General features: G+C 34.9%; 1 protein-coding gene across 2 annotated transcripts; it reads right to left on the bottom strand.

Moving 5' to 3' along the window:
- Window positions 1-48: 48 nt before the first annotated feature.
- Window positions 49-18750, bottom strand: RIMOC1 (RAB7A interacting MON1-CCZ1 complex subunit 1). Of its 2 annotated transcripts, XM_081272913.1 has the most exons (6): window positions 18438-18746; window positions 14962-15068; window positions 12874-13020; window positions 11556-11687; window positions 10728-10842; window positions 49-4397 (listed from the first exon to the last, which is right to left on the bottom strand). In XM_081272913.1, the coding sequence occupies exons 1-6, from the start codon at window positions 18733-18735 to the stop codon at window positions 4114-4116; spliced, it is 1083 nt and encodes a 360-aa protein (XP_081129039.1). In that variant the 5' UTR covers window positions 18736-18746; the 3' UTR covers window positions 49-4113. The 2 variants fall into 2 exon arrangements, with proteins under 2 accessions (XP_081129039.1, XP_081129040.1); XM_081272914.1 differs by lacking the exon at window positions 11556-11687 and having other exon boundaries at window positions 18438-18750.
- Between the last annotated feature and the right edge of the window lie 7703 nt (window positions 18751-26453).

Raw genomic sequence — 26453 nt, 5'->3', positions numbered from 1 at the left:
ATATTTTCACTAGAAGTAGGAAAAACAAAACAGTAGAGAACATCAACATAAATATATAATACATACTTTAATCATGGCTATATTAAATGTATCTTAATGTAATACTTCCATAAGTACAACAATTCATATGTGTTTAAAAAATACAGAGATGTGGTAATACAGTATTATAGAATTTTGGATTTGTGGCAGATGAGGAACCCTTACTGAAGGGGCCATAGAAGAAAAGGGAAGGTGAAGAGAAAAGAGACGTCTAAAACTAGCATGTTAACCAGCTGTGGATTCTTGAAAATACCATTAAATGAATCTAGGAATGCTTTTAGACATAGCTCGCATTTAAAGAATATCAGAGAATTCGCAGCTGGACTGTAAAGGAATGTAATTTTATATTAGGTTTTAGCAATGACTCTCACCTCACTCTAGTATAGGCAGAAGAATAAGGAAAAGTCATAATTTGCACCTTTATCAGTATCAATTAATTCACAATGGCCAGAAACCCTATAAATGTAGCAAATTAGGCCCTTAATTATGTGTTAAAGTCTTGCTGACTTCAGAAAATTCATACTGGGAAAAGAATCATACAAATTTAAGAACTGTGAAAAATCCTTTAGCAGAGTTTAAATTTTTAATTAGCTATCAGAGAATTCAAATTGAAGAGAAACCCCACATGTACAAAGTGCAACAGACCTTTAGGTAATAACATCACCCATTAGTAAAGACCACACTAAAAAGAAATCCTTTAAATGTAACAAAATGTGAAAGTCTTAAGTAGTAAGTCATACCTTAATTCAGTATCAGGATTTCCATAGGAAAGAAAAACTATATTTATGAATATACTATAAATACAAGGCATTTACACAACAGGGTTGAATTTGAAGACACAATGTTTCAGCAGTAGACAGGTGCTTAGAGGTGACTTCCCCACCATTTTAGGTAAAACAACACCCACCCCAAATCCTGTTAGCCCCTTCCCTGCTTTACTCTTCATAGTACTGATCACTTGACACTATACTCCTTAAAATGCTTTGCGTTATTTCCTCCTCTAGAACTCTGAAAGAGGAGGGTGTTTAGTAGCAATACCCTTAGTGCCTGAGACAAAAGGCAGTAGTTGCTGAATGAATGGATTATACTACTTTCCTTGTATAGAATATTTGGTATTCTAAGGTGATTTCATTCTAAATGAAAAAGAATTTACTTACAAGGCCTTAACACATACAAAAAAAAAAATTTTTTTTTCATTTATCACACACCAGAGTAAAAACCACTGTTACTGTTATGGTGTACAAATTATTCTCCAATTGTTTGGATAATGGAAAGTTGTACAAAAAAGCACCCAGTAATACCCTCAACAACCAGTGAGTCTACAAGGGTCATGAAGGCAAAATGAAGTTACAAGCTTCTGAAGATAAAATTCTCTTGTTTTCTCAGGTTTGGAATCTAAATAATATTTTCCTCCTCTGAGGAGATATATATCAACCACTGGTATAAAGAGCATGGCAGTTTGGAATCCAATAGCAGCGACTCTTTTGTGCAGTTTGACACTTTGAATCATACCTCATTAATTAAAAAAAATTACTAAGGGCGACCATGCCTGAAGCACTGTGTGTAAAGGTACATTTCACCCAGCAGTAAGGAAAATAATTACAAAACAATGTGGTAAGTGTGATAGCACAGGAGGGGAAAACTAAGAAAATATAACAAAGAAACATCTAATTTAGACTGGAGAAGGCTGATAAAAGTTTTTGGACACAATATCAATGAAGCTGCATCCTAAAAGATAAGTAGGTGTTCACTTGGCCACAAAGAAGGGCACAGAATTAATGATGTCTACCAAGTTATTAAGACTAAAAAAAACACAAGCATATTTGTAGAAAGAACTGGAAGTACTTATGACTGATTGATCATGATCTCTAAAATAAATAGGGACAGTCTGTGCTTCTAAAAACCATATTTAAAATTCCTTAAATATTTATATTCAGAAAGCACAAAGGTATTTTCATAATAAAACCTTCTAAAACGCTAAGTTAAATACAAATCTTCTTGGCTGTGCAAAGATAAGCCAGGGGGCTTGGCAGGGATGGGGAGAATTTCTCCTTGTCCTGAAGGCTCTATATGAATTTTTATGTTTATGATAAAGAAGTATGGGTTTTCAATGTTTGAGAAAAACTGGTCTAGAATATGATTACACAGGATGTTTACAAAGAGAAAGCTGGGAAGGTATGCAACTCTGCAAAAGTTCTAAAATAAGAAAACATGAAGCAGGAAAGATTATGCTCAAAAGATGAGGATTTGATGTTTGGACATACTGAACTTAAAATTACTGTGGAGGTTTTTCTAAGTGAAGATTATTTAAGAGACCTTTAGAAATGAGATTTAGCAAGCAAGAGGGAGGCTGAGGTCCAGGTTACTGATTTGGGAATCAGCTTGATATTATAGGAGGTGGAGGAAGCAATGGCTGTGAATGATATAACAAGATTATTAGAGTAAAAAGGAGGGGAAAAATGAGGGAAAAGGGGGACAGAAGGAAGAGAACTCTAGTAGAAAATGAGAAGTCACCAGGAAAACGAGGGAAATAACACAGATGAAATCTGTAACATAGATTTGTCTTCAAAAGGAAGCAAGCAACCTCTTTTCCTCTGAACAGGGGAAAATGAATAAAAATAGTAAATACTTGCTAATATCCTTCATAGCTTCAACTTTGTGTATGATAGGAGGAAGGGCCATGCTCTAGGGGAGGGGCAGAGTATCTGAGGAAAGTGACAAAGTTTGGCTCAAATACAAGGGAAAAGGGAAAGGCCACCTAGTGACAAAAAAAAAAGGCTTATTGTAAGGGCTTGGGAGACAATGTGATTCCACTTTGAAGGACTACATGCCCTTCCCACAGAACTCAACAACCCAGAAAAGGTAGCTTATTCAATGTTAGGGCTCACAGAATGACTAGGCTAAAGAATAATGACAGAAGGAACAACTAGGGATAGTACATAAGGTGCACCAGAAAGCTGAGGGTGAACAGGGAAGAAAGAAAACCTGAAAGAGGTTTGATAATTTAGGAGTAAGAGGAGCAAGAAAAGGCTGTGAAGAAGCTACAGATGACACAAAACTCAGGAAATAAAAAAGAGGAAAAGATGAGAATTGTCATCAGTTACTGAAATTTGAGATTTCAGAAGGGAAACTCAGGATGGTTAATACTGAAGCTGCTGGAATGTGATAAAGTCACTAGAGCAGAAGTCCAGTTTATTACCAAGGTATCAGACAGCTTATCCCAAGACAGCAGGAGCTGAGGTAGACAGGAAGACAGTAAGCAAGATATCAAATCAGGCTCTTTGGCCTTTAGCATTCCATCCCTATTATTAAGGGCAAAAAATGATAAAACTTCAAAAGATGTGCCCTAAAATTGTATGAAGTAATGACAAACTAACCTAACCTTCCTTACTTGAAATATGCATCTTATTTTAAACAAAATAGGAAATCATTTTTAAATTTTCATAGGATGCCTAATAATTTTTTTAAGTATTGGGAGATTGAACCAGGGCCTCATGCATGCTAGAATTAAAAACTGTAAATATGATTTGTAGTAATACATGGCAAAAGAGCTTAAAACAATGATTCCTTTGTGGAGTCTTTTGTTATTGACCTTATTGGAAATGGCATCTGAATATTAGTCATAATCTTTCATTTTGCCTACATTTTTATTCAGAATATCTGTTCAAAGCAATGAGGTGAACTGAAGGATAGCAAACTTTAAGAAAGGGAAATTAGAGTTTATGCTATATATATATATTTAAAACAAACAAAAATCACCTAAAGTATTAGGGGGGAAAAATATCTGACAAGCTAAATTGGGTTCCTCCTTACTAATGACAGGATACCTGTAGTTCAAGCTGAGTTAGAATAAAATCTATGCCATCTTAGACATTAAGGAATCATTTTTTCCCCCCACAGGTTTAAGAATATACAATGAAAGATGAGGATGGCATTTAAAGAAGGGCAACCATACTGAGTATCTATAGTATTATAACATCAAATTCAGTATCAGTATGTCTTTTTTTTTTTTAAATTTATTTTCCGTCACATGGGTCTTTTTGTCTTTCTGATTGAAAAAGACCAGATGAATTACTACTTACAGGACTGCTGAAAGAAATTTAAAATTTGTTTTGCATTTGTTGTATTCCACTCTTGTTCCTTCAGGGGTCCTTCACACACAGATACATACTTTTTCAAAATTTTTTCTCCTACTTCTCGGAAATCCAAGGATTCCTTGTGTGTCATGCAGCTTGCTCCGGAAACACCAGTATCCATTTCACGATTTTCTGGCTGTTGATCCACACAATGTTTCAATCCCCAGTAACACATTTCTCCACTGTACATCATAGCCAGCAAATGAATGTCACTAAATATTCCTGGGAAGGTCATTTATGATGAGAGATCAGAATTAAGTTTAAAGAGAAATCCTAGTTGTTAAAACTCTAATAAATTCCTTGTCATTAAACATCTTTTCATCTCATTTACTTTAATAATAACATCTAGAAATGCCAAATATCACTAATACTATCCTCATTTACATTGTGCTTTTTTTCTCCCTATTAACTTATAAAAGATGTTCATCACAACAATAAAAACAGTATTATCAAAAAATTCTTTTAAAGAACTGTCTAAGTTAGTGATCTTAACCTTTTTGGGATACTCTTAAGGACCTCTTAGAGAATTAATTTAATCAGTGGAACTTCTCTCAGAAATATACTCCAAATTCTGTAGCATTTCAAAATACTCATAAATTCCCTGAATCCCACCCATGAACATAACTCTTATTTTGTGGAATACTCTGGGATCATTGATATAGCTATAGTCAGGTATCCTACAGCTCTTATATTTTTTCAAAGTGTCTATCAAAATCACATATCATCATGCCCCTGGAGAGGTCAGACAATTCCAAATTAACAGAGGTGTTTATACCACAGGATTTTGATCATAAGTTGAGTGAATTCTTCTTTTGAGTAGTTTTTCCAGTAGCCAATTATATATTAACACTTATGGTATATAAAGTATATTGATTTGGTAAAAGATTTCAAAAGACTTAGAGCCAGGTGCAGGAGCACACACCTGTAATTCCAATGACTCAGGAGACTGTGAGGCAGGAGGATTACAAGTTCAAGGCCAGCCTCAGCTAAGAGGCCCTAAGCAATTTAGTGAGACCCTATCTCAAAATAAAAAATTATAATAAAAAAAAGTGTAAATATGATTTGGGTATGAGATCATACCTAGGAGAATCACCAAAGCTCTTTGAGTCTGCTTGTAAATCAGAAAAACTGGGATTCCACATGCCCTAAACATGGAGTTTTTTTAAGGAACACATAAAATTAAAATGTGTTTCAGAAAAGAAAGTCTTATAAAAATACAAGATCACTTAACTTTTCTTAAGGCCACTAAAATACAAATGAATGGTTTATTCTAATGTACAAATAAATACTTTATTCTAATGTAGAAATAAATGATTTATTCTAAGGTACATCATAATAAACACATTAGAATTGTGTGATTATAGGGGCTTGAGCTGGAGCTTAGTTGAGCGCTCGCCTAGCTCGTACAATGTGCAGGGTTTGATCCTCAGCACCACATAAAAATAAATAAATAAAACAAAGACATTGTGTTCAACTACAACTAAAAAAATATTTTAAAAAAAGAATTGTGTAATTATAAAACATACCTCAGTGATTATGAACATCATAATCTCAATTCCTCACCTAATTATGGTTCAACAGAAACTATGACCATGATGGCATTAGATTAACAATTCAACTTTCAAAACCTGTAGTACTTACTATTTTAAATCTACTAAAAGGTATTTGAAGTTTCACAATTTTTTTTTTACATCTATCATATTCACTTCACCTGAAATTCAGCTTATAAATAGTGGCAAGACAAGCAACAGTTCAATGGAATAGCTGATTCATTAATGCATTTATTAGTTTAAAAATGAAAAAAAAGGGCAGAATCTGAGATTTGCATTCATGAAAATGATAGGCTATACTATATTATATATATAATACTATTACATATAATTATATGTAGTATATAACTATATATTATATACTGTATATAATTATATATAATACTATTAAATAAAATATATAAGTACAATGTCTATTACATATAATAATTTCTTTTTCTTTTTTTAAAATATTTATTTTTTAGGTGTAGATGGACACAACACAATGCCTTTATTTTTATGTGGTGCTGAGGATCGAACCCAGGTCCCGCCTGTGCTCGGCGAGCGATCCACCGCTGAGCCACAATCCCAGCCCCTCTTTTTACTTCTTAATAGTTAAGATCATAAACCTCAAAGAAAAAGCTAGAGAGAGCACTATATAATCTAGTATTCAGGATTATTTTATATTAGATATGGCATTTTATTAAACAAATATCCTTTTTATTTGTGTGATCCTACACCTTCAGTAGATAATACTAGAACCACCAGTGTAGGTAAGAAAAGAAAAGCAAAAGGTTGAACTTAAAACCTTCAAAAGCCTTGGGGGTCGGGACTAACTACATCCCACAAGGTGAAGTGACCTGGGAAAGGTGAGAAGTACCTGCCTAAGGGGAGATCTGAGATCTCACCCCATTCTCTAGGTAAGCCTCATTTTCTACATTAGTAAGGAGTCAACTGCTTACCAACATACAGATATCCTTTGAGAAGGTGTTACTAGAAAGAAAATGATTAGCTATATGTGAAATAGTTCTTACACTTTAGCCTGCATTTGAATTAACTGGCAGACCTAATTAAAATGCTCACTGCTGGGCCCCACCTTAGAGTTTCAGATTCAGGTATATAAATTTGAACCTAAAAGTTTGTATTTTTTAGACAAATTCCTAGGACCTAGTGATGAGGGCCATGAACAAGTCAAGATGGCGCCTGGCAGTATGCTAGGAGGAGTGGTTTGAGAAGTAACGCCATTGAGCCAGTAAGATGATGTTAATTAAGTTAAGCTGTGTACAATTATTAAGATGATGAGGATTTCTGGATCTTGATGATGTTAACTGAAACAAACTGTGTACAATCATTTAAGTTTATATATACCTCTGCTGTCCTACAATAAAGCGGCTCCCGCTGTTTCAACCTTCACAAGTTGCTTGTCACACACACCCCCACCCCACCCCCACCCCCGGCTATTTTGCCCAGCCAGCCGGACTGCGGCAACCTAGGACAATGCTGATGCTGCTGGCTCACGGACTACACTTTCAAAGCTACTGCATTAAAATACCAAAGGAAAGGATGAACACATAAAAATTAGGCACTTTCTACTGTCTACCCCAAAAGGAGTCACTTTTCTATAGATACAAGCTCTTTACTTGTCTCAATTTCCCTTGATGTTTTTTTTTCTATTAATACTTAGAATGGTTTTTCAATAAAACACTTTGAACTATATGCATATGTGACAGTGAGGAGAGTACACGAGATGGGAGCAGCATAGAGAGGAAGTATAATTATAACAGTTTGGATCTAGAATGTCCCCCAAAGTCTTAAAGGATTGGTTGCCAGTCTTTGGCACTACTGGAAGGTGGAGAAACCTGAAGCTTTAGGAGGTAGGGCCTATCAGAAAGAAATTGAATCATCAAAGGTGTGCCCCTGAAAAGGATATTAAGACCCCAGCCTCTTCTCTTTCTCTGATTCCCAGCTGCCAGGAGCTGAAGAGCTTTGCTTCCTTCCTTGATGTTTTGCCTCAACACAGGCAAGTTAACAGGGCTAAGCAATCACTTTCTAAAACTCTGAATCTGGGGGTGGGGAGTGGAGGGTGTGTCTCAAATTTTTCTCCTTTTAAATTGTTTAGCTCAGGTATTTTGTCACAGTGATGGAAACCTAACACAATAATAATTCATGAAATGAAGGTGAGTGAAGTAGGATGTCTTCCACAGAAAAAAAAGCAAGGTGCCAGACTGAAATCTTCTGAAAGCAGTATAGCACAAGTCTGCCCACGTCATAACAATTCACTGAATTTACTCAAAATAGATTCTTGGCTTCAAATATTCAACCAGAATGTGTATAGGGTACACAGAATCAGTATTTTCAATAAGTTATCCAACTAATTAGTGGTACTAGTTCAGAATTGCCCTTTATAGAAGCTGAAATCCAGGTTTTGTATTAAGAAGTGGGCCAAAGGGCTGTGGGGGAGGGTCAGTCCTCAGTGGCATTTAAAAAGGGGAACACAGGGGGTAGGGTTGTGGCTCAGCAGTAGAGTGCTCACCTAGCATGTGCAAGGCGCTGGGTTCGATCCTTAGCACCACATAATTAATTAATTAATTAACTAAAGGTACAGTGTCCAACTACAGCTGAAAAAAAATGTTTACAAAAAATTTAAAAACAAACAAATAAATAAATAAATTAAAAGGGGAACACAAACCAAGGATGTGAACACTGGATAGTATTTTGATTTACTCCATTTGATTCCAGGTGTATTCTAATAAAACTATTTTTATAAGCCTTTTATTTGACAAGTCCATACCCAAAGATTAAAATTCTCTAACCCCCACTTCAGAGAAGAGAGACTAAAGTAGCAAAGAGGTGAGATAAAGAGGCTTATACATAATCATTTGGATTATTAGTAGCTAAAAATTTAATAACATATAGACAATGTCCAAAGGACAGACAATACAGTTATTTTCCCTGCTAAGTATCAAAAGGAAGTAATCATAGTAAGCACACACTGTGTTGAGTTTTATGTAAAATTAGGTCAATTATCACCAACATTTGGCCACAAAAAATATTTTGATGCCTCATAAAGAATTTTTCTCTTAAATACTGTAGTCACTAAGAATTGTATTTTAGATTTGCTAACAAAAATAATTAGATCCTCTCTAACAGGGTATTAAGAGAAATTTAGCCTATGGCAAAAAAAGGTTTCCTAGCTCCTAACTTAATCATGTAGAAAGATAAAGATTCAGGTAAAGCAAACTTCTTTAGATGACAACAAGAAGTTAATACCATAAGAGGGATGAGTGCTTGGCAAAACTTCTGTGGTTCCTATATTTTCTTTTTCCCTGGAAATTGCTTTAGTACCATATCCGACCCTTTTAATTACCTTGTGAAAGAAGCATTTGAAGCGAGGGTTAATATATTCAAAGCATGACTAAAGAGAAGGCACTAATATATGCCTCCCGAGAAAGAAAATTCCAGGCCACAGAGTATCTTACCTTAAAACCAGACATAGAAGAATGAGGGAAACAGATGACTTGTGTGACTTTCTCTGGTTCTAAATAGACTTCAGTGCTAATCCTCACCTTTTTCTTTTAAACAGTGTTCCAGGTTAAGTATTTAATGGAATCAGTCCATGTAGGACTGACTTGAGGTGTGGGTTGAGGAAACTGTTTAAAAGATCATTTTCAATAACTCTAATTAGTTCATTAGTTATCTGGTATAACTAATGATAATATATATTTTCTATAAATACATCAAAACTATATTTGTAGGATGTCATACCCATTGTGTGAACTCTGTATTCACAATAGGTTGTTTTAGGATAAGATGGTTGTCTGAAATAACAGAACATAACAATTTTTAGACATCACTACAAAGCCTTATGTTAACAGTATTTAAATCACCAGATTTTGTTTAATTAAATGTTTTCAAACAGAACAGCTCAGGAAGCTAGCAAAGTAACAAAAAGAATTAAAATGTATTTAAAATTCTAGAATCTTCCTCAAGATATTTTCTTATTTCTCACATTTCATTTCTCCCATAACAATTTCAGATGAAACATAAGAAATGAAAATTTACAAGTATACTCCTGTGTCAACCACAGCTTTGTGACCTTAAATAGATCCCTTGATTTACCTGGACCTCAGTTCCTCCATAAAAAAAAAAAGATATGGTAAAAGTCAGTTCTTTCCCTAACTTCAGTTCAAAATTCCAATGATGCCCAATATCCAGTTCTTAGAACTGTCAAGTGCATAGATATTTGTATGAGAAACAGCTGCCATCCAATATTTATTCTCTCCCCACCTTCTTAGTAAAGAATTTTAATTTGGAATGGTAATGTTATCAGGTTAAGAACTATACTTTCCAAGTTTCCTCACAGCTAGGTGAAGTGATTGAATTAAACTGGCCAATGAGTGGAAGTACTGTAAGAGCTTCTGAAAAGGTTGTTAAGGAGCTGACTGGGTTAACAAAATTCCCTTCTGCCATTCCAGAAGCTTGAAACACAAGTGAAACAGAAGAGGCTCTGGGAGCATTTTGGAATACAGAGCATGAAAGTTTTACCTCCTGTAAAACTCTGTATCATCGCTATTGTACTCTAAATAAAGTGCCTCCCTCTGAAGCTTAAGAACTCTGATTCTAAAGAGGATAGAAGAAAAAGATAAGAACATGATGTCATGGAGTCACTATAACCTTAATGGATTTTTTTTTTTTTATGTGAGAGAGCATTAAATGTCTACATTGTTTAAGTTACTTCTTATCTAACACAAATAGACAAACCTTGTTCTAATCAAGGCTATGCAGGAATGCAAAATATGTAAATACAAAACTCTCCCCAAATTATTAAACAGCAGAGATTAGAAGTACATTACATGAAAAGACTTTAATCTCTGAATTTCTTAAAAAGATCTGTTATTACTTTTTGTCTATAATCTAGCTTGAAATGTATTTAAAATACAGAGTAAAATCTAACAAACTTTCTAAACTCTTAAAAAACTTTAAATCAATTAGAAAATGTTGAAAAGAAAATAGATCACATTACCTGCACTCAGTAATTTAGCTGTGTCTAAGTCTTGAAAAGAAACTCCTTCATTTAACTGGATAGGACACCGATAATTTAGCATTTGTAGTAAGTAATTGATTCCATCAACAAGGTACTAAATAAAAATCAAAGCCAAAGAATTAAAGTATTATATACAGAATTATCAACTTCAAATACTTTTTCCCATTCTTTGCCAGAGAAAATGGGCTAGTATACAGATATATCTAATGGTTATTATATTCTCATTATGTAAGTATATTCCTCCAAATAATAATACAGAAAAGAAAATGTTAACCAAGAACACATGCTTCAGTAAAATCCTTAACAAAAAAAATACTATTAAAGGAAGAAAAGGATAAATATCATAAAGATGTGTAAAAACAAGTTATTACTGTGTACAGTACTAATTTATTAATGTGTACAATACTAAAACCCATGTCTGTCTATAATTTGGTCAGAACAGTCAAGATGACTCAAGAGAACCACAACTTTCTAGAAGCAAGGTCATGTGGGCTCTTTAGCAGTAATTTACTGACAGATGGAGGCTTGATCCAAATATTTTCTTCAGATAAAAAAAATTATATAGAGAGAGATGTATATGATTAGGAATTAATATTATTTATTTTATATTAAAAAGTTAAAATCCAGAACTTAAAAAAGCAGGTAGAACCCCCAAATTACAAAGTGCTTTCACATTATCTTATTTAGTAAAAGACCTAGAATGCAAGCCCAGACTCTTTGATTCCACTACTCTTAATATTATAATGAAGACAGCTTTTTGAAACCTAAATGTCAACAATCAAAAATGTGTAAGAAATGTCTTTTTACCTTTTTAAGCAAACTAGATTTTTTCAAGAGCCACTCTCTTCTTTTGGTCAGAGAATGACAATACATATACAGTAGGGCTCCTCGTCTCCAAGAGAGACATTCAAGTAGCTCATCCCCAAGCAAATCACAAAGCTGAAACACACACACACAAAGCCAAAAGAGAAACCTGATATCTTTTGGTCAAATTAGAAGTCAAATTTCAAAAAACTGAGCAATTAAGAACACTCACTTCACAAGAGGTGCCCCAGTTTACTAATTTACACAGGAATGCCTATCTTTGAATCGAAGCAGAAATACTGAAATTTATTAGTATGTAAAAATTAAAATAACTTTTACATTTACAAATAGTTTTACAAAATAATTCTAAAAATATTTTAGTAGCAAATTCCTCTAACATATTTGAAATATAGTCTACAATCTGATTAAAAGAATAGCTTTTCAGAAGTGTTAGTTGAAAAAAAGATCATATCTATTTCTTTCAAGTAAAGAAATAAACATAAGAGAATCTAATAAGAATTAGATTGCTAGAATAAAATACTGAAAAGTTATACACAAGAATGATTTTAGTAAACCAAAACTTTTGTTGTGGTAAGGCATTTAAATCTTGCAATGTTTTGTTTCCATAGTTAGCCTCCCCTAATAAATACATACAGCAAAGAAGGTATCTAGGTAGCAAGTCAGCAGGCACTTAAAGATGAGAAATTATTTGCTAGAAAGATTATCCAGGACTAGCGATATAAGCTCTGCAATCACCTAAACAGAGATGATAGTAAAAAGTATGTGATCAGGTTGTCAAGCAAAAATAAAATAGAAATTATCAGAGGAGAAAGTAACGTCCTTAGGGAATGGCAATGTTTCAAGAATAAAGGAGAGAGGAGTTGCTTTGGAAAGAAGAGAAGGCTTCTCAGAAATGAAGGAGAAAAGAGCATGCAGGGACTCCAAGGGATGGTATGCTCGAAAGGCAGCAATTGTTCAGGTGGATCAAGACTAGAAAAAGGATAATAGGTATGGTAATTAGATTTCCAGGTACCTTTAGAGAAAAACATAGCATGTGCAACAGTACAGGGAGCAAAAGTAGGGAATATCTGTGTTTACAAAGGCATACAATTATAATTCCATCATGCAAATATTCTAAAAATATTTAGTAAAATACAATATTTTACTGTCATGTTGGTCTGCAGTGGTAAGCTCTCATACTTCCCTCTTTCAATCTTAAAACAGAAACAAAAATATATTGAAAAAGAAAAAAACAGACACTAAGAGAGCAAGAAAGCAAGAACCAGAAGCATTCCGCAATAACTTACAGTGCAAAACTTACTTTTGGATGCATATTATTTTCTTTAACTAAAATTTCTGGTTCTGAAAGAAAACTGATTAGTTCTTTTACTTTCTGGGAAGAAGAGTCTTCAGGAAAATCTTCATCTACTAGCTTATTCTCCTCAAAATATGTCATATCCAAAATAGCCTAAACAAAAAAGAAAAAAGTATAAGCGATTTAAACTTTAGAGAATTAATATTAGAGTTTAACTTTGCATATGTAGAAGATGTATATGTGTGTATATATACATATATATACATCTATATCTCATATATACATACATATATCAAACATTCTAGCATGGTAGTTAAATTTGGGAAGTATTCAGAGTGTCTAGCTATAAAAATAACTTGAAATAGGCATTATAGAAAACGTTACAGGTAGTTGCACATGGTGATGAACACCTAATATCCTAGAGACTTGGGAGCTGAGGCAAGAGGATTCCAAGTTTGAGGCCAGTCTCAGCAACTTAGTGAGATCCTTTCTCAAAATAATAAAAGGGCTGGGATGTAGTGCAGTGGCAAAATACCCCTGGGTTCGATTTCCAGTACTGGGGGAGGAGACAACTTTGTAGGTATTTTATTTTAGTAAAACATTGGGTTAATGGTTATCTTGCTTCTCTCAAGAAATAAAATGAAGATTATATTTTAACATGTTAATCATATTTAAGAAATTATGAAAGAGTCATGAATTATTATATTCTTTGCTATTTACATATGTATAATCCCTGAAATTTTTTTAAACACCTGCAGTATTAAGGTCACCACTTCTGGTTTTATATATTGAAATTTTCAGAGGATTTGTTTTCCCAAATGCATAGTCAGTATTTGAGGGCTATATATCTTGCCACCCAATAGTGAATGCATACTAACAACATATGCAATTCAAACACCAAGTCCCCAGCACTCCTAAATATAAAAAACACTCTAGTCAAGCACCTTAATATTTTCCAATCCTTTTTCTTTTTTTTTAATCTCCTGAATTAAGACTGAGGAAACTGGGTTCTAGTGTCAATTCTACATTAATCATATAACTAACCAAGGACAAGTTAATTTTATCTTTTGTAAGGCTGTTTCTTCACTGGTAAATGATAAATTGGATTAAATGCCTTTCAAAGTTCCTTCAAAGTTTTGAAGATAAAATTAATTATTACATGTAAAGCACTTGAAACATTACCTAGCACAGTTAGTGATATTTAAAAGATAAATGTTATTGTGTACAAAGCCTAAGCCAGGAAAGAGAGATCATCATCCTACGGAAGATGGTCTGTTAATTTAGAACTCAAAGGTTCTAGAAGATGTGGGAAATCTCAATCTGTATCTCTAGGTCTTTTGTACACTTTGGAAACTTCTTTAAGTACTCTACTTTTTACAACCATTTCATCTTTCTAATCTTATAACAATCAGGAAAAGGCACACAAAAGCACTTTACCAAGTATAATCCAAATGTTAGTTATTATAAAGTTTATTTTTACATGTCAGTTTGTCTCAGCAGTATTTGGAAAAAAAAAAAACAAGGAAACAGGTATTGTCCACAGAAAGACCTGAATTTAAAGGAAAGTAAAAGAAAAAACGGGGAACAGAAAAATATTATGAATGTACATGAGACTAGCACGGGGAACCATGTTTAGAATCCTGAGAAAAGGTGAATTTCAGAAAAAAAATAATAGGACTGTTAAGAGTTCCCTACTCCCTTTTAAGTGTTCAAGCTCTTAAGACACTGAATGTTATTCTGTGCTACCTACACATAAAGGGAAGCAATTCTTTTACCTGCAAGATTTTTTTCCTCACTTTTCAATCAACACATTAAATAAATCCCCCTCCTTTGCATACTGCCTCAAAGTTTCAAGTTACTTACTTTATATATACTTTTTTCTAAAATTATACATTTTAAATAAAGAACAAACTGGGGCTGGGGATGTAGCTCAGTGGTACTTGCTTAGTATGTACAAAGCCCTGGGTTCAGCACTGCAAAAACATAACAAAAGAAAAAAAAAAAAAAAACAACTTCATTATTAACTTTGGAGTTAATCACCTAAATAAGTAATCTGCCTTCATAAAATGCCAGAGTCCACATCTGTTTCAGTACCTGTGTATAAAGTTCTAGAAGATTTGATGGATTTGAACATTCTTTCTCTTTTCCACATAAAAGTTTCAGTTTTTCCAGAGCTGCTGAGGCCCGAATTAAAAAGTGATCTGTAAAAAAGTTAAAACACATGATTATTTCATAAACTTAGAGTACGTAAGTTAAGTATCTGAGATGACGAAATGAAACTATATTATAGAATATGAAGAAACAGCAAGCACTATCTTATTCAAAATATGAAGTATAACATAATGTCCAATACTAATTAAGTAAATTTATCATGGAAATTTATTCTGGAAAGCAAAAGACTGAAAAATTTCTGCAATCTAAACAGAAAACTGCTATTTCCTAAGTGCAGTGTATATCTTCATAAAGCTTCTTTTATAATGCTGATCCATTCAAAATGCTTAAATAATAAATTTATATAGCTTTTATTATAAGAATACAAATACTTTATATAAATCCACAGAAAGGGCTTCTACTGATAATGTGTGATGTCATAAAAATAATTATAAAGGTTTTTTAAAAGAATACGATTTACCAAATCGAATGTTTCATAAAATATCAGCACTATAAACAATTATAATTAAAACCTAACTGTGTTTATAGCTATTACAACTAAAATTATGTAATAATTGTGTATTTTATTCTTTTAAAACAGACATGAAACAAATTACCTGTTCCTTCAAAATCTGAGGAAAAAGGAATAATAGGTCTACTTATCACATTCAACTCCTCTTCCCTATCTACTATTTTTTATCCTTTTTATATTGTCATTATCCTTTTGCTTCTTCTATGATTTCAGCTATTATGTATTCACACAAAGGCACTATAGATCATTCTATATTACCTCCTATAGTAAACTTTAGATATGTAAGACACTAAAGTCCCTGAGCTTGCCCCTTTGTGTTTCTCCTCTGAAATACAAATCTTTCCTCCTCTTCTAATAGACACATTATATAGCACTTGGGGTGGGCCCATTTGGTCTAGACTCAGCAGAAATTGAGAAGATCCATTAAGCTGTTTACTGTCAGACCAAAAGCACCATCAGGATATGTCCATTACCATTCATATGATGACCTTAAGTATTCCCAGTTAAAGACTGGGAAAAATAAAGACCCTTACCAGATTATGACTGCTGTTAAGATTCACTATTTACTTGAACTGAATGCTCCCTATTTAGCAGTCTTCCTATCTGTCCTTGGTCCAGAAGTATCAACCACACAACCCAGAAAATAGATTCTACTATGAACCCAAATTGTACAGAATATAGCGTTCCTTACAGTGCTTCTTTAGAGATGTTCACCTTTTTTTTTAACTTGCAAGATTATTATAAGACTTGATTGAATGGATAGGACTAGAGACCATTATGTTATATGAATAACCCAAACTCAAAAGGTCAAGGGTCATATTTTCTCTCATGTGGAAGTTGAGAGGAAAAGGAAAGGAAACAAAAAAAGGTGTTGGGTAATGACTGGGGTGGTCTCATGAAAATCAAAGGGACAAGGGGGTGGAAGGGAGGAGGGAAATACTGGGGAGTAATATTGTCCAAATTATATTGTATGCATGTAAAAATATGTAAAACAAATCCCATCATTATGTACAACTATAATGCATCAATAAAAATATATGGAAAGAGAAAAAAATAAAATGAATATCCTCAGTATCTAAAAAATTTTTAAAAAGACTAAAGTCCCTGAGCTTGGATTGAAGGCCCTAGACCACTGCTGAATGAAGAGTGACATGACTACTATAGAGATAATGTTATAGTGGCATATCTATCATTTTAGAAAAGTCCATACAAATGCAATACTTCTACTAGAACTATTCAAACAACCACAGGCAAGTCAAAAGATAAAAGTGATTCTTATATAATCTCTGGAAAAAGTCCCTCTCATAGAATATTTCCATATAGTAAACATACTGTACTTGTACAATAAGAAAAATATTAACAAATATTGGCCAGAAATATAAAGGAGAGCATTTCCTAGATCGAATAACATCTGATTGTACCTGATCTAATTTGAATAAGTCAATGAGAACTACGGATCCCTACGACCTAGTATGAACAAATAGTTGTTACATTAAAGGACAATTTTTTAATATATATTATTTTGTTGTGTGGGAAACAAATGCCAAGTTTAATTCAAATATATTCAATCTTGCTTTAACTAAACTTCATAAGAAAATCCTGATAATAATATCTTAATAAGATCAATTTAAATACTGATTAATAGTCCATAATGTTACAGCTACTATTGTATTTAACTTTAATAAACTTTCAGAAAAATAGTCTCCAAATATGAATACATCATACCAGACTTTTATTTTCAGACTTCATTCTAGACTGAATTAAAGAATTCCTCCACAGGAAAATGAGAATGACTCATAGGTGCAGTAATAAGTGATTAAAAAATAATCTGTGATCTCTTTGAATTGTTCCAAATATGGCTGGAACTAGAGGTAACTTGGAAACACTTACAGGTAATTGCTACAACTATCCACAAATTATTCATGTGAATCCTAAGATTCACTTACCACAAACCAAAAAAGAAGTCAGCTTCAGGGTGGTCTGTGGGTCTTTGAAGAACATACTCCTGAGAAGAGATAATCCAGTAAACAATCTTCACTGAAACTAAGTCATCTCATCTTAGATCTTACTCAATAAATTCACCAACTATTCAATCACTTGGGAAAATGTCTCACTGTTGTTCTAAAGAGAAATGAGTGAGCCCACAAGAATTTTAAAACCTACCTATCTGAAGTAAAGGTTCAAATCTCAAAAAGGGGTAATGTAGAACCTATAAGTAGTTAGAAATGAAAAGAGAACTGGACTTGAAGTTAAAAGATCAAAGTAACTCCTAAGTCAGTTTTGTCCAAAGGAAAAGAGCACAGACTTCTTCAAAACAAGTGTTCTAATATTCACAGAACCCTTGTGAGAACCGAGATGACACACGTGAATCAAGATCATTTAAATTACACCAATGTAAAGCTCTTCCATAGAATATTATTTATGGTTGCGTTCTAATCCAAACTATGAAACCGAAAATATTATAATGGAGTAATACAAAAAGTGTAACTGTTATATATGCCTATTTATCTTTACTGGGTGCAAAACTGCTACTGCTTGACTACTATTCCTCAATTTAACTAATTCTTTAAACGTTCGTGTGTATTTTCAATGGATACCACACTTTTTCCACTCGTTACCGAAACAGATCCGACAGCACACATTTGGCTCAGATGAAAACAAGAAAGATTTCATGGGTTACGAAAAATGCGGTTTTAAAAGCAAATGCCTTGTCAACGTAAGTTCCTGAGGGAGGACTATCCACCGCGCGGCACAGGATCAGAAGAACAGGACCAAGGACCTGGGTCCCCCAGGGGCCACAGGCCGCAGCCTCCGGTCCTAACAGCCATGGAACACCAGCCCCGAACCACCGTCCGCCCGGCCGCCTCCCTCTCCTCCGCTCCCTCACCGTCTTCACCCGCGGCTTCACTAAGTTGCTGTATGTGGGCTTGAGCCAGGTCCCCCAGCTCCTCCACTCGCCTCACCACAGTTGAGACTGCGGCCGCCATGGCCACAACCGGCGGGCACACCCCGGCCACGTGACCACGCCAACCGAAGATCACCTGATCCCCCACCTTCTGCGGGGCGAGGGGGCGGAGCTCGACTGGTTGCTGGGAGGAGACTTCAGCTCCGGGAGAGAACCGACCAGGGCCCACAAAGGTCGTTCCGGGGTGTTTCATTCCTCCGGACTGCCTCCTCCCTCCCATAATTCTGTGCAACCCTGGCTCCAGGGGCGGGTGTGATGCCGGGGCACACCTCCCTCCTGCCCCCTTCTCTCAACCAATAGGGAGCCACCCATGCCCCAAGGTGAGCCAATGGGAAACCAGCTCTCTCGGCCTGCGCTGGGGAAAGGAGCGCCGCCGCGGCAGACCCACCAGCCGGAAGAAGGAGGTCGGAATGTCTGGAAAAAGGATCAACGGGTTTGGCTTGATAGCGAGGGAGGTTACCTAAAATAAAATTATAATCTCTCCGTCAGAACCCGAAAGCCGGCCGGCCCCCGCGCAGCACATCCAAGTCTCGCGTGTGGTCTGGGGGAGGGGGAAGGCCCCAACGGTCGCGGAAGTTCCCGGTCTACGTGGTGGAATTATCCTTTCTAAGGCCGAATTTCAGCGGTTGATTTTGTTTTGCCTCCGTCTTCCCCTAACCTGAGCACGTTTATTCCACCCGTCTCGCTTCCAACAGTAGTAAAAGTTGCAGCTACAAAACTCTGTTACATGCAGTTCTTCTCGAGACCCTTCGTAGAGGCGCTAAATTGTGAGGTTCAGGCTCTCAGCTGTGAGTTTCAGGCTTTTAAATAGTCAGCTCTTCTGCTTTGTGTTCCCCGACGGCTTTCTTGCCTTTGGTGGAACAAATCTTGAATTCTGTTTTTCAGTTTGCACAGTATATCCATCTTCTTTCCTACGGGAGGTAGTTTTTTTTTTTTTTTTTTTTTTTTTGTTTAGCTTAATAAAAAAAATACTTGAAAGTACGGAAATATTGTATTGTGATTTTTATAAGTAATTGACCACAACGACTTTCTAACAGACCTGATTTCTTTCTCTGTCAAATCACCCTTAATATTGTGTGTTAGTTCTGTGTCCCCAGAGCCTCCTATGGTGCCTGGCACATAATACTCAAAAAATATTTATTAATTTGAAAAACAAAGCAAACCTCCAGTTGTTATAATCAAAATTTCTGAAGGCCAGGAAGTTTACGTTGTATAATCATGGTGGGCCAAAGAAATGCAGTAGGCATCTGAAACTTTGAAGTGCCAAACCTTAAAAGTATATTCTGAGCAAAACTTATAATTCCTATGAAATATTAAATAACTGTAAACTTTTACCTGGAAACATACTTAACACTGGGAATTATTACTCAACTGATACACTGGGGTGTGCCTATTTTCAAAGAAAAAGTTGGATGAGATCTGAGAATATTATGGAGTGTGTGGTTCAGACTTAATCCAGACAACAAAATGAAAAGAATGAGACTATTAGCCCCTCCAAACCTTAGCGTGATTCTGTGGTTAGTCCAAGACCATACCAAAGCAAACACCCATACAAAACCCTCTTACCATAAAGTCTTACCATAAAGACACACAGGAAATAGTCAAGTCTTACCAATGTACACTAGACAAAGTGCTCAAAGCCAGAGAACACCTTTACTAGAAAAGAAATACTTTTACTCCAACTTTTTTTTTTTAACTTTAGGAAACCCTTATAAATAGAACAAATGACAAATACAATACTAATTTATTTTTAATTTCAGAGAAATTAATAGCTGAATAATAATGTACCAAATATATAATAATGTACCAATTATTAAAAGGAATAATTGATCTCACTGACCCATTTACCCCACCATTGATATATAGTAGATAAGATCCATTTATGTTTACATAAATATAAAATTCTTGGTTATTCTTGAATTAACTTCTACCATTATTTTATAACCTTCTTTCAATCATTTTATATTTCTGTGGGCATTGAATTTCCTTTTTAACTCCCAATGAACAGAGATACATAGATACATGCATATACACACACAGATTTAATTGCCACCAGTGACTTTCATATAATATAACTTTATTACATAATTGCTCCCTTTCTCATTTAATGAGCTATTATTGGGTCAGGCACAGTGATAGGCACTGGAACTATAGCAATAAACAAAATTAACATGATCCCTGCCCTCTTATAGCTTATTATCTGTAAGACATTATAAAAATAATAAGAACAAATAAATGCATAATTTTAGAATTGTAGAAGGTGTTGTGAAGGAAAAGTTAAAGGGATATGATTTGGTTTGAGAATCTCTCTAATCAGAGAAGGCATCAGGAAATTATACTAACACCTAAATAATGAATAAAATTAGCCAGTTGCGTGGAGAGCATATAAATCTTCATGCAATCAGAAGAGAAACCACAAGGTAATTTGAATATGGAAAGTTCTATATAAGGGATTATTAAGTATAACAGGGAACTAGAATGACAATGGATTGGCTACTGAGAAGCCAAAAAAAATTTAAATAATAAATGAATGGCAAGTATTGGGAGCAGCTGTTACCATTGGAACAGAGATTCAGATCTTGTAAGAGAACTTATGGCCATGGGTCACTGGTCGGCAGAGAAGTTACAATATCCTTGCAAGTGAAACTTCCTGGAACTCCATCCTCTAGAATTTGCTAGAAATCTGTCCTGTAGGTTTCCAGGGAAAGACATTTATGGGAAAGCATTTCACAGTGGGCAAACTGTTAGAAAACTGCCTGAGGGGAATGCCAGGAGAAGATGCTGGCTACCATGCATTACAGGACTCCAGTGCCCAAAGAAGCTGCGTCTGTGGTAGGAGTCAGATGTCAGCAAGCCATCCATGCTTCAGGAGCCTGCCAAAACACACACACACACACACACACACACCAGGAAATACCTTTTTTCCTCCTGCAAGAGATTTCTAATTCCTTCTACTCTCAAAACTTAACATCATATCAGCTGACAAAGGAAAAATGATTAAAAGGCCCAGATATATTTGCACAAAACAGGGCAAAAAGATAAAATTGGAACTGAGAGGCAATAAAATCTATAACTGGAATAGTGAGGGAAAACATGTCAGGTGCAATAGATAACACAAGCAAAGACTCTGAATTTTGAAAGAGCATGGAATTTGCAGGAATAAATGAAAGTTAAAAGCTCCTACAATGGAAGGGAAAGTGAAGTAATGTGAGGCCTAAAAGCACACATGGAGGTTACCTGTTGAGTGCAGAGCTCCCTCACAACCATGGAAATGGATCCCAAGACCCGAATGTGAGCCTCAAATGTCAACTGAGTCTGTATTTGGGGACCATGGTGAATTCATTTATTTAATTATATAGTAATTAATAGAAAATTTAATTCATATTACCTCTTTGGGGACATCCACCCTATTACCAATAGGGTCATCAAAACATAAGAGATCTGGGTCCAAATAGAACCTCTGTTCTTTTACACTTACCATATGATGATGGGAAAGTTCATTAAATTTTATAAGCCTCTATTTCTTCATTTGTAAAATGAGGATTGTGATAACTATCCTTGAGTTGTTCTAAATTAAATGATCTTTGTAGGATATCAGACTATTCTCCTACATATAGTAAATAAACAGTACATAGTAGTGAATAAATGGTTATTAACTTCTGGCCAACCCCAACTTAATTCATTAAATCATATATTTATTGATCATATGCCTTGATTGGCAAATTCTGCTGTATAAAACATATACAACAGAGGAAATGGATCATTGTAAATGAATGATCTCCACCCTCAGCAGAGGCAGCTATTTTTCCTTAGATCCATTCTCAGTTCCTTCCCACAAAGGTATTTAAGAACTTCACACTTATATCCATGGATTCAGTAATAAAAAGAAATGACTTGATATATGCAAAAGCATGGATGAATCTTAAGGGAATTATGGTGAGAAAAAAATAACAAGCCAGAAAAATTATGAATTGTATGATTATTTTTGTAGTTCTTAAAAATGACAGAATTATAGAAAAAGAGAACAGATTGGTTGTTACCAGTCTTAAGAATGGGGGTGTATGAATGAAGGGAGGCAGGTGGTTGTGGTAATAAAAGAGCAGCTTGTGGTATAACTGTCCTATCTGTTGACTTTGATGGTAGATGCAAGACTACATGATCATATTTCATAGAACTAAATAAATATACACACACTGTTACAGTTTATATATGAGGTATCCCCTAAAATCTCATGTGTGAGACAATGCGAGAATGTTCAGAGTTTAAATGATTAATTTCTGAGAGGTGTAATCTAATTAGCCGATTAATTCCCTTATGGATTAACTGGGTAGAAAATTATAGGCAGGTTGAAAGTGGCTAGAGGAAGTAGGTCACTAGGGCTGTGACTTTTGGATTTACATTAGGATTTACATTTTGTCCTTAGTGAGCAGAGTAGAGAGAGTGTGGTCTCTCTCTCTCTCTCTCTCTCTCTCTCTCTCTCTCTCTCTCTCTCTCTCTCTCTCTCCTTCCAGGCTATTACATCCTAACTTGCTTCCCTTTGCCATGCCCCTTTGCCTACATCCCTCTGCCATGCTGCTCTGCCTTATCTTGGGACCAGAGCTATGGAGTTGGTCGACCATCAGCAGAACCTCTAAAACTGGGAGCCAAAATAGACTTTTCCTCCCCTGCATTGTTCTTGTCCGTTTTTTTGTTCACATCAACAAAAAAGCTAACACACACACACACACACACACACACACAAATTGAGTTCATGTAAATCCAGTAAATCTGAAAAAATTTAATAGAGCAAATCAATGGCAATTTCCTTCTCATGATTATCATATTGTAGTTTTGCAAAATGTTCCTTTGGGGAAATGGGGGGAAAGGTACAATGAGATCTTTTAGTACAATTTCTTACTGTCACATGAGAATCCACAGTTAACTAAAAATGAAGAGTTTATTGTAAAAAAAGTCACCATATTCCCAGTGTGATACATCATTTGAAATGACTTTTGACATAGAGAAAAGAGTGGAGGGTTAAGGGGAACTGACTAGTTGGCAGGACTTTATGAGCAAAACAACATAGAGAGGGAAGTAAAGTCTATATTTAAGAAAAAAGCCAAATGATTTAGTTTAATGGGAATCTGGAATACAGCTAGTTAAACATTTCAAAATAAAAATAGAAAGGAATCCTTGAAACATGTCTCACAGTTCCTGGAATTGAGGCATTTGGACACTTTGGGGACTTAATTGTACAACCTGAAGAAGCAGGCAGTGATGTCAGTACAGAATCAGAAAAGCATTCAACTGAGAAAGGAGAATTAAGGACACACCACTGGATTATTCTGAACTATTAATACATCTTTTATCAATGTCCTCTCAGCAGTTTCAGTAGAATGTCTAAAAAGGCAAAGGTTCAGTCTAGTGCTAGGCCAAAACATGTGCCAACAAGCTGGATGGCAAGGAGAGGCGGCATGGTTTGTGGGAGAACATAGCTGTTCAGTAATTTGTAAACTGAAAATGTAAGGAAAAAACAGCTCAGTGTAAACAGGATTTAGAGTTGAGAGAAGGATTTCTTGATAAGGGGTAGAGGAGACGAGTGTGAAGGGCAGGTGCTGAGGGTAAGGTGCAGAGTGATCCTACCTGTAGAAAAGGAGGACCATAAAATTTAATAGGGAAATTTAAAATGAAGGTGAGGAGCTAATAATGGTCAAAGAAAGAGCAGGGTTTCACTTGCTGTCTTCTGCTTCTTCTATAGGATATTGAACTAACTAGAACCTTATGTAGTTCACACTCAACTTTTCAGAAAATAACTTTCAAAAAATAATTAACCTTGGATTAATAATTTTCAATCACCTCAAAAATTTATAATGTCTCACTCCTAAACTACTTAAAAGTAATGGGCTGGGGATGTGGCTCAAGCGGTAGCGCGCTCGTCTGGCATGCTCTGGGCGCTGGGTTCAATCCTCAGCACCACATAAAAATAAAATAAAGATGTTGTATCCACCGAAAACTAAAAAATAAATATTAAAAGATTCTCTCTCATTCTCTCTCTCTCTCTCTCCCTCTCTCTCTCACTCTCTCTCTCTCTTTAAAAAAATAATAATTATCTGGCAAAGTAGCAATAGGCAAGGGTACACATAAAATATTTTGATTGTGGGTCTGTAGATTCTCTCTGCATAAGTGTTTTGCTCTCAGTTTCACTATGTTTTTTAGGTTCTGAATTTTATACAAGATATATTATGGTGTACTTGGGGTATAGATCAATGGGAGAGCATTTTCCTAACATGTGTGAGGCCCTAGGTTCCATCCCAAGCACCAAATACATAGAGACAGATATTGGGGGCTGCATAATCAGGTTATCCATTTTCTAGACATAAGAATTTGGTTTGAAATATCCTGCCCATGACTTTGAAGTCATCTTGGATTTCTATTTGAATCAAGGAGACTGTCAATGCATTTTATTTAGTGCAGAGTTCATGTAAACTTTAAATTTTGAAAATATATTGAAATCACACTCACCTCCCTTCCTTCTACCTTACCATCTTTTCTCAGTCTCTACAGACCCTGTAGCATTTCTACTGGCTCTGCCACCACCGAGCCAGTCCTTTCTGGTTAAACTGATACTACCCAAGGAGCCTCCATTCCTGACATCAGCACTCCTTCAAATTTGCTGAACATCAAAATGTTCCCAGACTTCTCATAAAGTCATTTTTTCTCTAGCCATAAATGCAACTAAAACTTTTATTAGACTTCTCTGTAGTGAACACCAACCTTTCTGGCAAAACCAATACAAAAGGAGAAACAAAAGATATGTATTCTTAAAATATTTGCAAAAATATTTTTAAATTTATTTTACTTGTTCTAATTAGTTATACATGACAGTAGAATGCACTTGGAGCTGGACAATATCATGCTTAGTTAAATAAACCAATCCCCCCAAAAAACAAAGGAATTTTTTTTTTAATTTGTGGATACTAATTCATGATAAGGAGAGGGACCTAGGGAAGAATAGAGTTGCTTTAGATTAGGTAGAGGGGAGTGAAGGGAAAGGAGGGGGTATCGGGGTAGAAAGGATAGTAGAATGAATCAGACATTACTGATTGTGGGTCTGTAGATTCTTATGTGCAAATATAACTATAGGACTGGTGGCATTCTACATCATGTACAACCAGAAGAATGAGAAATTACACTCCAGCTATATATGATGTAAACAATATATTTGCAAAAATCTTAACTAGAAAACTTGCAAATTAAATGAAAAGATGGATGGTACCCAAAATCAATAAGAGAAGATGAGCACCTATTCTCATACACTGTTGTAAGGAGTTTCTTCAAACCTACTGAAGGGCACCTGGCATTATATACTAAAACCTTACAAGAATAGGAAGTATACTCCATGTATGTATGATATGTCAAAATGCATTCTATTGTCATGTATAACTAAAAAGAACAAATAAAAATTTTTTTAAAAGTTTCTGAACCAGCAGTTTCTTCTAAGACAATAATTGGGCAAGTGTGTAAAAGCTGAATAAAACAAAACTATTAATAATTTAGTCATAATTGTGAACATTTGGAAATAACACAAACATGTGCCAGAGAAGATTGGTTCAACAAGTTTTGGTATATTCATGCAACATAATATAATGAAAACATTAGAAATTATATTTTATATCCATATTTACCAAAACAGATTGAAATAATCACAGTTTGTTGTTAAGTAAAAATAAGGATAATAATATACATCATACTAATAGACACATACTAGTAATATGCTATATATTATTATTTTGATATATATTTGCCAATTCAAATTTTGAAATGATATAAATTATGAAAAATAAACTTAAATTCAGGGTGCATTTATGCATGATTTTTATTTTGAAAATTTTCTTTAAAAAATTATTGCAGTGAGCATTAAGTTAAAGTAGAATTGTTCTCCCTCTCCTTGATGATTCA

This window comes from Spermophilus citellus (genome assembly GCF_964194105.1).
Source record: "Spermophilus citellus genome assembly, chromosome: 1".
NCBI classification, from domain to species: domain Eukaryota; kingdom Metazoa; phylum Chordata; class Mammalia; order Rodentia; family Sciuridae; genus Spermophilus; species Spermophilus citellus.
This window is presented reverse-complemented; position numbering and strand designations above follow the sequence as displayed.

Coding starts and splice junctions, on each gene's coding strand:
- RIMOC1 (XM_081272913.1), bottom strand. CDS start 18,735: ATGGGAGGGAGGAGGCAGTCCGGAGGAATGAAACACCCCGGAACGACC. Junction 10,843..11,555: donor AATCTAGTTTGCTTAAAAAG/GTAAAAAGACAT, acceptor ATTTTTATTTAG/TACCTTGTTGATGGAATCAA. Junction 4,398..10,727: donor AGCTAAATTACTGAGTGCAG/GTAATGTGATCT, acceptor TGACCTTCCCAG/GAATATTTAGTGACATTCAT.